At 45.6% G+C, this 13,063-nt stretch overlaps 1 protein-coding gene across 1 annotated transcript in view; it reads left to right on the forward strand.

The window, feature by feature from the left end:
- LOC115324180 (indolethylamine N-methyltransferase-like) overlaps positions 1-13,063 on the forward strand; it is a 98,048-nt gene that overhangs the window by 4,658 nt on the left and 80,327 nt on the right. Inside the window, exon 2 of the mRNA XM_042291462.1 lies at positions 5,667-5,818. Within this exon, the coding sequence (XP_042147396.1) occupies positions 5,667-5,818 (152 nt within the window). The remainder of the gene's footprint in view (positions 1-5,666; positions 5,819-13,063) is intronic.

Below are 13,063 nucleotides of genomic sequence, written 5' to 3' on the forward strand. Positions count from 1 at the left end.
CTGACACTCGTCTGGCGATTTGGGACCGAAGACGACAGATGACCAACGTGCTTCTACGCATCAAACCTATAGCTCTGGTAGTTCTAAGCCGATTCAGGCCCAAAAATGCCGGATGATAGACGCACTATCAGGAAATCAAGCCTAACTTTGGCACCTGCTTGGCGATTGGGTCCAAAGATGCCAGTTGGATGCCAAACTTTCGTACATTGGGCCTAAATTTGGCACTTGTTTGGCAACTTTGGCAAAGAGCTGCCGGTTGTCAGTCGAACTATGAGACAGTGAAGCCTAACTTTCACAGTTGTTTGGCGATTTGGGCCCAAAGATGCCAGATGACAGCCGAACTACCAGACAGTAAGAATAACTCTTGCACTTCTTTGGCGATTTGAAACCAAATTGGTAAGATGACAGCCGAACTTCCAGGAAAATATTAATTGTGGTTGTATGAATTTATACAGCGTGTAGTTGGTCAGCCATTTCAAAGTTGCGACGAGTCACTCGCTGTTGCTGAGCAATTTAGCCAGTGCAGTAGAACCGCTAGCCTGGGGTCTTTAACGTGCACCACGCAGTAGTGATACACGACCGCACGCCGGTACGATGCTCATCCAGATTGAAACGGGCAGGGGGGGGGGGGGGAGGATTGAACCTCTACCAATATACATATACCTTGCCTCCACTACCGAACTACCTGGTAGTGAAGCCTAACTCTAGCTCTTTGGCGTATTAAGGCCAAACTGACCAGACTCTTGTTAAAGAAGGTCAGAATTCACTACAAGTTCGCTTCTGTGAACTTTTCAAGGCCCCAAGCTCCGAGGCACCAAATTTCGACACAGAGCGCTGTGCTACCTAAGGTATATGGTCTACGTGCACCACTTCTTGGTTAAGGCTGGTAAAAATAAAGAATATTTTTAGACAATCCACTTCCTGAAAAATTCCGCTCGTCACACAAATACGCATGCGCACGCGTGGGATTAAAATACGCGTACCGTCTACCTCTCCCGATCACACGCATCCGCATTTTGAGGGTAAGGGAAATACGCATTCTGTGCTTTCCTCATTAGCGCCCACATGTGTGGTTAGTGGGACGAGGCGCTCACTGGGTGCGCCGCAGTCTTCATATTTTTTTTGCAAAAGGAAGGAGCGAACTGAAAAGAAGCTTGTTAATCAGAACCGGTGACATTCTTAGTATCACCGCGCTCGATGTGCAAGTGCATAGCCTCCGACATACTGACAAAGCCTGGCAGATCGCCACGAGAAGCGGCCGCAAGAAACGGAAAAGGTGGAGCGGCAGACAAGGGATGAAAGTTGAGCCACTTGACTAGCGCCCCGCTGCGGCGAGACGCCGAAGCACATTTTTCCCGAGCAAACAAGCGTGTTTCAGGGCACGGCCACTCGATTAGGACTCCCCTTGGGAGCGGCCTGCCGTATGCCTCACTCCGCCGGTGAGAGCGATAGTTCTACTTTACCCCGCAGGCGCCAGCCGTGGCGCTCGTTATCGGTGAGAGATAGAGTTCCTTTCGGGGGAGCATATCGAGGAACTCTATACTTCGTTTCACGTTAGTATGTACTTGTTAGCCGCGCGTGCTAAAAGCGCGAGATAGTTGCTTCGAAGGACGCCCCGGCGGCTGCATGAGCGCTCGTGCAGCGAGTGCTCCAGTCAAGGCAGTAAAGGCTAGCCGCTCGCGCTAGCACAGCGTTCGCGGTTAGTCCATGCTAAAGTAAGACGAAATATAGTGAGAGAGGAGCAGTACGCCCGGCCCGGTGTGGCTATTTAGATTTTTTTTCATGAAGCCGCAAGTCTCAATTGAAATGAGTGCCAGATTGCATGAATAATGTGACAAATCTGTGTAGAATAAAAGCACATGATTCTTTCTGCGAAAAGCTCACTCATCTGCAGGCTGCGCGTTAAAGCTCCATTCTGCTGGCAGTATGAGCGAATTGTTGTTTTCTTTTTCCGGTAACTGATTCCCCGTTTCTATTACCACTGTAATATAGGAGTTACAGTTGGATATAGCTAGGCCGTATGATTTCCGGTTTTAACTGACGCTCGAGCACGCGCGAGCTGTGCCATTTATTCATCTGTGAAGGACAATATAAAATCGGATTCCGCGTGCATAACTTCAGCAATATAAACTTTATTGTTTACAAAAAACAGACCAAGGGAGTCATATAGTTCACAAGCGGAGTACCTTTCGGGAAGGCTTCCGCGAAAGCCTCAATATATTCTCTAGTGGGCTGTTTAGGTCACCAGCCCAGTTTGCCAAAAAATGTCTAAGGAGTTTTCTGACAAAGAGCTCGCAGAGCTCTTCACTGCGGTAGCGGTCTCGGCAGTTAACACACCACATCAGCGGGCAGTCCATAGGTGTGAAAGCACAGCGCTCGAGAGGACCTTGCAAATCCTTCCACAACCACGAATCTCTGCCGACTGTAGAGCCCTCTCGACAAAGGCGCAGACAAGCTTGCACAGCCAGGCAGCTTCAGGTCGTGGATAGCTGAGTCCTCCTTGGTCAAGGCTAAACATGGACTGATATGCTCCGTCATGTGGTGCATTCCCCTTAAGTTGCGCTTGCATTCAGGACACGTCACCTGCAAAGTTTAGCGGGCTCTACACATTAGCCTTCCTTGCTTTTACTGAGAAATTCTTATTGCTTTGCTAGGTTGAATATTTCAGCTAATTACTTTGAAATTACGCCAATTTCTACAAATAAAAATGGTCACCTTTTGTTCGCAAACGAAGGCCAAGTAGCCAGCCATGTAAGTCAGCGGTGCGAACTCAAGTTCAGAAGATACTTTATTGTACTTCATCAACTGCAGGATTTCCTGTTTCACGAGTGGAGTTGGCAGATTTCATCGCCGTCTGGCACTCAGAACTAGAACGCGCATTTACATTTCCGGCAGCTTCCAAAATGCCAACACAAACCACACACACGAGCGCAGAGTGACACTATGATATTTTTGCCGAGCACAGCGGTGCATAGGTGGGGGGAAAGCGAGTTTTGCTGCCTTCTGCAACCGCGGCAGCGCCTCGTTATCGGCGAAACCAATGACAGGCAGATATTTTATCTGGGTATCGGAGCAAGAGCGCGTTGGGCGCCTTCTCTATACTCCGTTTCACCTTTTGTTGTACCGCAGCGAAGGCTGGAAGCGCAAGCTCATAGCGTTGACAGCTGCCCTTACTGCACGAGAGCTTGTGCCGCCGAGGTCTGCCCGAGAGCAAGGAGCTCGCGCTTACAGCCTTTCCTGCGGTACACTGGGTGAAACAGAGTATAACTTTCAGCTCACAAGACCGCTCACCGATGTGCAGCGCCCCCACGGAAAATGGGAGAAGTTCTCCTCTCACGCGCGCTCTTTTGTTTTCGGAAAGACATCGGCAGGCCGCACCAACAGGAGGGATCGAGTGGCCGTGTTCAGGGCCTTGCCGCTGCAAAATATGTGGAGTGACGTTCAGGTTCCCCGAGAAATGGCTCTTTGATGCTCTGCGCTACCAGATCCTCGCTTTCCAAATCTGCGAACGGCCACTTAATGGCTCTGTCGTCGAACTGCCAGGCTTTGTGAGTATAGAGGAGGCTATGGCAAGAGAGACGCCGAGTTCAAGGTGCAGGGTTTGGCCAGGAATAGAGAGGAAAGGCGCGCTCGTTCTACGATGGCGGAAAGTCGAGTGAAGATAAGCACTGCCGTCGCGCTTCATCGCAGTTTGCTTTGGCGCACCACGGAGTTCTTTTTTTTTTTTTAGTTACATATTATTTAAAATCAGACATGGTAACCGATATGCCTGTTTTCAAGGAGACGCTACGAATTTGGGTATAAACATCTGGCAGGGTTATCTCGCAAATCAGATTGATGACACATCACTTTCTTTCGCACGCAATTACCATGAGCGTGGAAGTTTAAACTTCCAGGCACCGATTTAAAAGACGCCCCTGCGTGAATCATGCAGGCATTACTACAATTCACGTTGAGCGGGTAAAGCAAGAACATGCGAGCAACTTCGAGAAGCTCGCAAGCTTACGTGCTTGGCCTTCCAGGCAGGAACGTCGGAGTGGCAAAGACGCCATATTTGCCATCTTTTTTTTTTCTTTTTAATGCGGCTGGTTGCTTCCGGTACTTTTGGAAGGAGCTCAAGTACTGAAACTCAGCAAGAGCTCACTCGGTGGGAGACTTCTGACGCGTGGAGTGGTCGTCCTCGCTCCTCAAGCGTGCACGAGTCAGCTCGGACCCAGACGATTATAGCACCCGCCAGTTCGTAAAGTGGCACGTTGAGCCGCCATGACTGACATTTACATGAGACCTTGATTTGCCTATTCATATAAACTGGTCAAGACGAATCCACGGAGACATTGAATAAAGCGTTCGATAAAAGTAAAATGTATAGAAATAACCTAAGTCATGGCGGTGTCCCAGTTTCACTATTTGAAGCACATATATATTTTTTTCTGCACTTAGGGCCGTCCAACATATACAAGCGCGGCGTCTCCACATTGAATAAGAGTACTGTCTTTGTTCATTTTTTTTTTACTGATAGGGCGCTAAAGCACACACCACCCCCCGGCGTCACCGGTGTCATGGAGGTATTAGAGAGCCTGAACTGAAGAGGGGGTCATCTCTAACCATGGCGAGCGTTTGTAATTTAATGGTGTTCTCCTGCGTAGATTGGTTGCAATGGCGCATGCACGGCGTTGTAGCGTGGCGAGGAGGAAAGTAGGCAAAGAAGCTGAGACCTTCGTAGACGAGTAACACTTTCGTACCGTTCTCGCAGCTCACATTGCAAGCGCGGCCCATAAACATCATGATCCGGATGAAACAATTAGAAACTCCTTGTAATTGTGAAATTAAAAAAACAACTCGAAGACCTACAGCGGACGAGTAGATGCACACAGACAGAGCTTTGATTTTTGCACTTTCTTTTTTTCAATTTCACACTGAAACCAACACGACCGAATGTCAACGATACTACGATATCTCTGTAATGTGGACTGCCTAGAAAACGCAAGGCTATATCGTCGTTCATAGCATCCCACCTGGAGCCATCTCTCGAGACGGTTTGCACTTTTGGGGTGGTACTTAAACAAAGGATGTGGGGCAATTCGTGCAAGTATACTTTAGTGCGGAAAAGGGAGAGGGGGTGACTTGTTTTTTTTTCGCGCACCGCATTGACCTAGCTGTTAATCTCTGCAAAGGCGAAAAAGGAGTCAGTTCATTGGGCGCATTCGCGACTGCAGTACCTAGATTAGAGGTTCCTACAAGTGGCGACATTTTTTGAGGTGCCAACTGCATGACGGTGCAGATTTTTGGAAGTGAATGGCGGCTCACAGCAGGAGAGTGAACTCAATGATGCCATTTTGTTCTAACGGAGTGTGCTTTGTCATTTGTTTAGTTTCGTTACTTGTAAAAAGCAGCATCGAGGGACTTTATTCAGGAAGTGTGATATGTGCAAGTCAATATCTACTGGACACGCTCAAAACAGGTTCTGGGGGACAGTTGCCAAAGATGGCAACGCGCAGAAGGTGACCATTGGAATGATATAAAGTAAAAAGGTATATGTGGGAGTGCAGTGGAAGGATGCATGCGTAGAAATAATTTCGTGAAAGTGGAAATTTTTTTGTTTTCGATTCTCGATCCTTTCACGTCAAAAAAGTGTACAATGTTACTAAAGAAATACTTACTTTCAGGAATTACAGTTCGGTCATGCTGGGAAGTGCCACATCTCAAGCTTTGAGCGATATTTTCAAAAATCAGTTTTCGGGCCGAATGTACGCGACCCAGAAAAATGGGCCAGGCAATATCATTCACCAAAAGGAGCTTCATCGCATTTTTCAATCTGGTAAGGTGTGCTAAGTGCTTTGGTTAAATAATTACCTCAGACCTAACTTTCCATCTTTGGAGATTCCTGATTGGCCTAAAAGCGTGCAAATGATGTGAGCAAGATGAACAATTCTGTGATGCATAAGCACGATTTACCATTACGATTTAGGAAGGCCAGTCCTTGTAGAACAAGGAGTGTTTAGCGGCTGTGGTATCCCACACAGTAGGTTGGCAAACCGAATCAGGTTAAGGGATTCGCCAATTACGTTTTCACACTGCCATGTTTCTATGCAATATGAGCTTATATTTTGCACGAATGCAGGAGAATTCAAGCAAAGCCCAGCTGATACAGAATACGAGCAAACCCTGTTAACCGAGCACACAGAAGCTGCAAACGACACCCATGCTCGTAGTTTTTTTCCCTCATTTATTCGACAAGCAGAGTATGACGTTTGTTCAAATGGGATGGGTCATGTGAACGTCCCTGATGAATCCCAGAAGGGGTCCGGCACGCTTGTTAAGCGTAGACCACTTCCGGTAGTCCTCACGTCAGGCCAGATATATGCTTGTGTCACGGCAAGTGGGCCGTGGAGGTGCTGGAGGTTCGGGCAGCTCCAGAATACGTTTCGAAGATTCACCCTAGATGCTGCGACGCAGCAGTGCGGAGAGGCTGGGCTGACATCCCCGGGTGCCGGCCCCAGAAGGACAGGACGACAGGGGTGACTCCGAAATCCGCCCATATCCGCGTGAGGAGGACCTTGTCTTGCAGGATAGGGCCGCCGAGAGGGAATGTGGGCATGCGGAAGTGAGTGCAAGCGTAGCGACCCAGGGCGGGTCGCGCTCACGACGAGTGAGGCTCCCGGCTCATCAGGAATGGGGGCAGGATTTTGGGGGAGGACGTTCAGTTAGGGCACAAGCCTCCTGGTTGAATTCATCCCGGTGAGTGTCGTGTTTGTGGCCAGGAATTCAGTGAACCATGACTTCTACGTGGGATACACAACGTAAAGCATGGACGGCATGATTTATTCGTAATGGTGATCGGGTAGGCTTGAGACGTCAAATCGCAAAGGCACAGCCAGTGCGGACGCAATCCCGAGCAACATTTGGCGTCCCAGTTCTGCTTGGATTGCGTTCCGGATGGCATATAATTCCACGATGAGTGAATCGTCCAACTATGTGGCGTAAAACGCTAGGCTTTAATGGAAGGCTGAGAAAGGCAATACCATGCGGCTGCGATGTCTTGTCGGTAGGTGGCGGCGGTTCAAGGCCGGCTCCTCCGGGCTCTCGGCTGCAGTCTGCTTTGGCCGCGGTGGCGCACGGCCCGGCGGATGCGTGCGTACGGTCGCAGACTTGTCGGTAGGAATTGTAGCGTACTACAACGGTGGGGGGGGAGTCCCGACATACGGAGAAGAGTGAGGAGCTTCATCGTGCAGAGGGGTAGTCGTATGCTTCAGTTTTTGGGCCTTCTTGCGTTGAGGGACCGCGTGTTGAATGGTGTTCGGTTTCACATACTCAGACAGGTGCCCGGAAAGTATATGCCGAGTGAGGCCATTAATAGTGCGAATGGCGTCTCTTCTGATGACCTCAGGAGACTTCCCCTGGGGTGCTGTGAGACGCTGTAAATGAGGTTGATATATTAGACGAGGCTGAAGGACTCATAAAACGAGGACTCGGGCCACCTCATTCCGCGCTTCGCCACATAACGTAGACATACCTCGGATAAGGTGCGTAGTAGACGCCGCTGTCTGCCCTTGCGCGTGAAGCCACGGCTTGGCTCATCCGGACTGGTGGATGAGGAGTTTTAAAAGCTTGGTTTTGTGAGCTACCGAGAGCTGTGTTGCTCCCAACTCCAGAGACAGGGGAGTCGACGGCAGTTTCTTCTGGACCGCGTTGCTACACATGTGAAAATAATGGGATCTGTTGGCGGGTACCGTAAATTCAAACGCGGTATCATGGCATCCAGGATGTTCAACTCGCCTCTCCAGGGCGTTTTCTTTTCCTCCTCCAGGGATACGTTCCCCGTCCATATTGTAAAATCATCCCTTTAGAGTAAAAAACGAAGATTCTGCATATCAGAGAGACCCCAGGCGAGGGGCAGGAATGTAATATTAAATAGGAGTGGTGCCAGCACCGTTCCCAGGGCCAAGCCGCAGCTTGATACATGCCCGCAGTAAGATTGCTCTTCAAAATATTTATGTCCAATATGTTGGGCTCCCGGTTTTCAAATATTCCGATAAAATAAAACAAAAACACTCTGATTTAAAAGGATAAAAAACTAAAACAAAACAAAAACAAATTTGCGCTTTTTTACTTCTTACATTATTATGAACCAGCGCGCCGAAACCTACGTTTTAATCAAAAACACGGACCTGTAAAATTTTTCTTAACACAAAATTATCACATATCCGAAATTCAGTGTCAGAATGACGAAAAAAGGCTAATAAAACGTGGTATTATACAAACGAACTTAATTCAGTGGTCCTGAGGAGAGGCCCCGCCAGTTTCTTTTCAAATCTTGGACTGCTAACAAAGGTGGGTTCACCATTAATCTCGCTAAGTTTTGTTCAGGGCAACTGGTTCCCGTAATTTTATTGCTACGCCAAAAGCCATTGTTACAGATTACCGTTTAAACTTCTTGCAGTAAGCTTTGGCTTTGTTTTTATAACATAGAAAGCTTAAGCCAAGAAAAGGAGGGGCCAGCCAAATGTTCTATGTCCCTACTTTAGCCCGCGCAGCCGCGGGGTGGAGCGGAGGAATGGAAGGAAAACGAGCTTCACAGAGACTACATAAAACATATAAGTAATTTTTAAGTATCGACGCTTAATAAAGTAACAATTGTTTGCATGATTAATGTTTGTCTGACGGTTAGTATTACCAATGCTCAATCCAGGTAAAAATATCATTCCATACAACTGATATGTTATTTATTTAGGTCAGGTTTGGTTCCAGATAACAGTTGTTTGTATATTGAATTTGGAAACGTAAATTGCCGAGAAAAATGAGAACTTACCTTTTTGGGGAATCGGAAATCTTAAAAAAAAATTTTTTTGGTAAAAATCCAACTTTCGCGAAAACATATACCCCAAAAACACTCCCCCGAATTTCGCGGCGATTAAACTCCGAAAACACGGAACTCTACCGATATGTCAAAAAAGTAGTAAGTCGGTTGGCTGCGTTTTACCGAGGGTAATCAGGAATGATTGGCTTACCTGAATTAAACGTAAAACAGGTGCGTCTTACTCATTAGGACATTTTCTTTCTTTTTTTTTTCCACGAAGGATATGGCAGAAGAAAGAAGACGGGCCGAATATGTGAACCATTAGGCTATTTTAATCTATATTTTCTGAAACCACAAAGCGTGATAAACTAGCCGTCTCGATGATTGAATAATTTCGCGCGAAACGTTACGCTTCAAGCTCTAAACCTAAAGTAGCATAACTTTAAAAAGAAATACTTAACAACAGTATATGGAAGACAACACGCGAAAAGAGGTTGTTGTGTAAAGAAGTTCTGCATTTGGAATATGTATAGGGTAGATTTTATTGATTAAAATTTCTAGTTGGAGAAAAATAAAAATATTACCCGAGGAGGTCGTGGTTGCTCACTTTGATATTGGGCACTGGCAGCGGGAAAAAAGCACCGCCTCAGAAGAAAAAAGTACCAAACACACAATGAGGTGTATGAAAGAGCCATTAATATCTGTGATATTGATAGTTTTGGCAGCATTAATAAACCAATGCCCAATTGCCGGAGATAAAGAGCATATTTGCCTCGCAACCCTATGTGAAAAATTTATTTGAATCAGAAATAAATTTATTAGGCCAAAAAGTGCATATGATCAAATAAGGGCATAGAGGAACATGTAAGGATCGTAAAAAAAAATATATGGAAACAATATTGTTAAGGATCCCAGGCAAGGACTCAAGCTCGACGTAGACAAGCATCCGGACGTTACTTTAAAGGCGCCTGCAATTCCACTCTCGTGGCCCAGAAACCGTCCACCAGTCCCCTGCTCTTGAAAATGCGGGAGTCCGCTCACGCCATATCCTGGCCACCGGCTGGTACATTACAAATATAACATAAGAAGTCATAAGCAACCTTTTATATGTTTCTTATATATTCTTATATATTGTTATAAAGTTCTTATATGTTCTTATATTATCTTATTCCATCATGTGCGCTTGTTGGACCAACTGATTTATTATACAAATCTGATTTTTCACGAGGGAAATCCTGGTATAATAGCTGGCTTGTGTAGTATCTCAAGGTCTTGTTCTGTTCACCCTCGTCATTGCCGATTTATGACTTCTGCATTCAATACTCAATATGCTTTTCTGCCACAAATTCATCCCATTGACTTTGTTCCTTGTTCTTAGCACTACATCACCTGAATGCAAAGTCCTGGTAAAAACTGTTTAATGTTTTTGCGTATCGTGAAGTACGTAAAGCGATGACTAAGTTCACGTTCCCTAGTCCCCTCTTTAATCATCGTAGGCACGTCACGTTAATGGCGACCTGGAAATTTCTTGCCCATGATGTCATTTTCTTCCAGTGTTATACAGGCTACCGTAGGCATGTTATGTATGGTATGCAGAAATATTTTTAAGGGACGAAAATAAGAACTGGGTATATCGTTAGGGTACTTTTAGCCGTGAGGCTAACTTTGTGGCCACGGGGCCAGCTAGAGAAGAGACGATATTGGCTAATCAGTAAGCTGAAAGCTTCACTTGATTTTGATGTCTTCATTTCTGGTGGCATAAAGTATTTGAAGAATGAACGCTGGACCTCGGTGTAGACAAGGCGTGAGGTGAATATTATATAAACAAAAACAACTATAGTTCTCATTAAAAAAAAGTCTTCTGAACTTAAAAGCACCCTGTCTATGGCGCCTCTTTTCTGAAAATTAGTGTTAATATGATTATTTGCCACCCCTTTATATAGTAAATCCTGCAGCATTTTATGCCAATTTCCTAAGGTTATTAGGTGGCTATTTGGGCCAGTTAGTGCATGGTCTTAAAATGAATAAAAGCTCCGCCTACAACAAGGATGCAGACCAAATAAGACAAACACAAGGCGCACTCTCAACTGTAGTTTATTCGGAAAGAACATGTACTACACACTAGTCTAGTCATCATCACATCGGCGCAAAGAATATTTGATAAAATCAAACTCTTTGTTTGAAAAGGCGATATATGCCTCACTTACGCAATACCTACCTTCAACTTGTCTGACCATCCCGCAGTTCACTGCCGCAGATTCTCCTGTTTACCTGTGTTGCATGGTTTTAACATTATTGCTAGATATAAAGACAAAACAAGCAGAGAACTGCACCAGGCATTCGAAATTCGGGCTATATGCAAAGATTGTTTAAGTAAGGCCTCACTCGCTCTTTAAGAAAAAAAAAAGTTTTATTTCATTACACATGTTTCGTGCCAATCTGACGATGAATAGACTGGCTGATGTGGCCTTTATGGTACGTGTTCTTTCCGAATAAACTACAGTTGCGGATGCGCCTGGCGTTTATCTTACTTCCTCGTTGTTTTCGGAGCTTTTATATATTTCACAACTCATAGGTACATCATGTTTCCTGGAGCGCGCTTGATAAACAGATACGCTACCCACGGTTATATTTCCATTAAACACAACATTTATACACGTTAAATAAAACAAATGATTATCCCATCCTCGTCGTTTCCTCAATCCAAATTGTAAGTTTTCTAGCAACCCCTTATTCCCTACACATATTCCTGCACACTATTATCTGCATGATCCATCTCGTCGTGGAATGAACAGTTCCGCCATTCGGCAATATGGTGAAAGCAGCAAGCATCGCCCCTTAGTTTATAAAACAAATTAAAATAGTCTGTCTGGCAGAGTTTCTACAGTTGTTTTTCACACCTTCCTTATCCTATCGGCGACATTAGCCTATAAGATCGCCTACAAACGAATTACGAAGCAAAACTCGTTAACGTAAGAGACCCCGCTTTTTGTCTCATAGGGTGTTGGTAACTAATGTAGCTTTGTCCCGAGACATATTGCCACGCGCGTCGGCGAGCAAGCGCGTGCGTGGCCGAGTGGTTACCGCGATTGACTGTCGCGCGGAAGGTGTAGGTTCGATTCCAGCCAGCGGACTGTCCTTTTATTTATTATTTCAACTTGACCTTCTTGTAAGTTCGAGAACATTCTCGTCTTATCAAGTTCCGAATGTTATGCGCACCGAAAGTTCTACACCGAATGCTCCAGAAAACTAGGAGGGCACATAAAGGACTCCGCAAGGCGAGCGGAGCAAGTTTCGTCCCAGCGTTCGACTCTGCTGTCACGTCGACTTCAACGCCCGCGACGCTCTGCTTTCTTCTGTTCCCTTTTTTATTTTTGGGCACAAGTTCGCCCCATTAACTGTTTAGTTTCTTCAGTTATTATCGCCTCATCACTTGTCATTCGTGACAATATAGCATGTGTCATATTCATTCCAACGTGTGACCTTTTGCGTCTTTGCTTTGTTTCCAGAACTGTCGACACTTCGACTCATATATACTTAGATAGATATCTTTATTTATAGGGTGAAAAATATTTAGTATAGGTAAGAATCGGATATACAAAAAAAAGACACATAAAAAAGCACAAACTAATTGAACATTTAATATTTTCGTGCTAAACCAGCGCGTACGGCAAGAATATACAGGACCCGTTTCTGGGATAGAGTGGAAAACAGGTATAGAAGTCAGTACAGCCTACATAAGGCAAGGGGGAAATTGCTGCTCATGTACAGAGGCGAGATTTCTGTATTTCTGCAAGGTCCCCCCCCCCCCCCCCCCATAATAAGAATAAAAATACAAAGCAGGCTGACGGTCGCCAAAGGCTGGATTTTGACCCGCAGGAGCTGTAATTGCCATAAAATAAAGTCGCGTAAACAAAGAGAAAGACGCAGAATAAGAATAAAAAAAGAGCAATACTAAATGCAAAAAAAAGTGACAGAGCTGATTGCCGTGATAATTTTTTGCAGAAAGAAAGTCTCAGTGTCCATAAACGCTCAGAGTCCAGTAGTGGGAATCAGCGAAATAAACCAATCACTTTCGGATTTGCTATATACGCTGCGCAACAGGCACAAGAAACAAAGTATGACCAGCAATTAACAGGGTGTCTTCATATTCTCTCGTATATTGTCAAATCGGATGTCGCGAGACGGAGATGAAACCACGCGCCGTACACAAGTCGAAAAGAGTGCAGGTGAGTCGGAATAGTTAACAATCCGTTCGAACGCAGA

The sequence above is a fragment of the Ixodes scapularis genome, unplaced genomic scaffold, assembly GCF_016920785.2.
Source record: "Ixodes scapularis isolate PalLabHiFi unplaced genomic scaffold, ASM1692078v2 PGA_scaffold2__306_contigs__length_199485367, whole genome shotgun sequence".
Lineage (NCBI taxonomy): Eukaryota > Metazoa > Arthropoda > Arachnida > Ixodida > Ixodidae > Ixodes > Ixodes scapularis.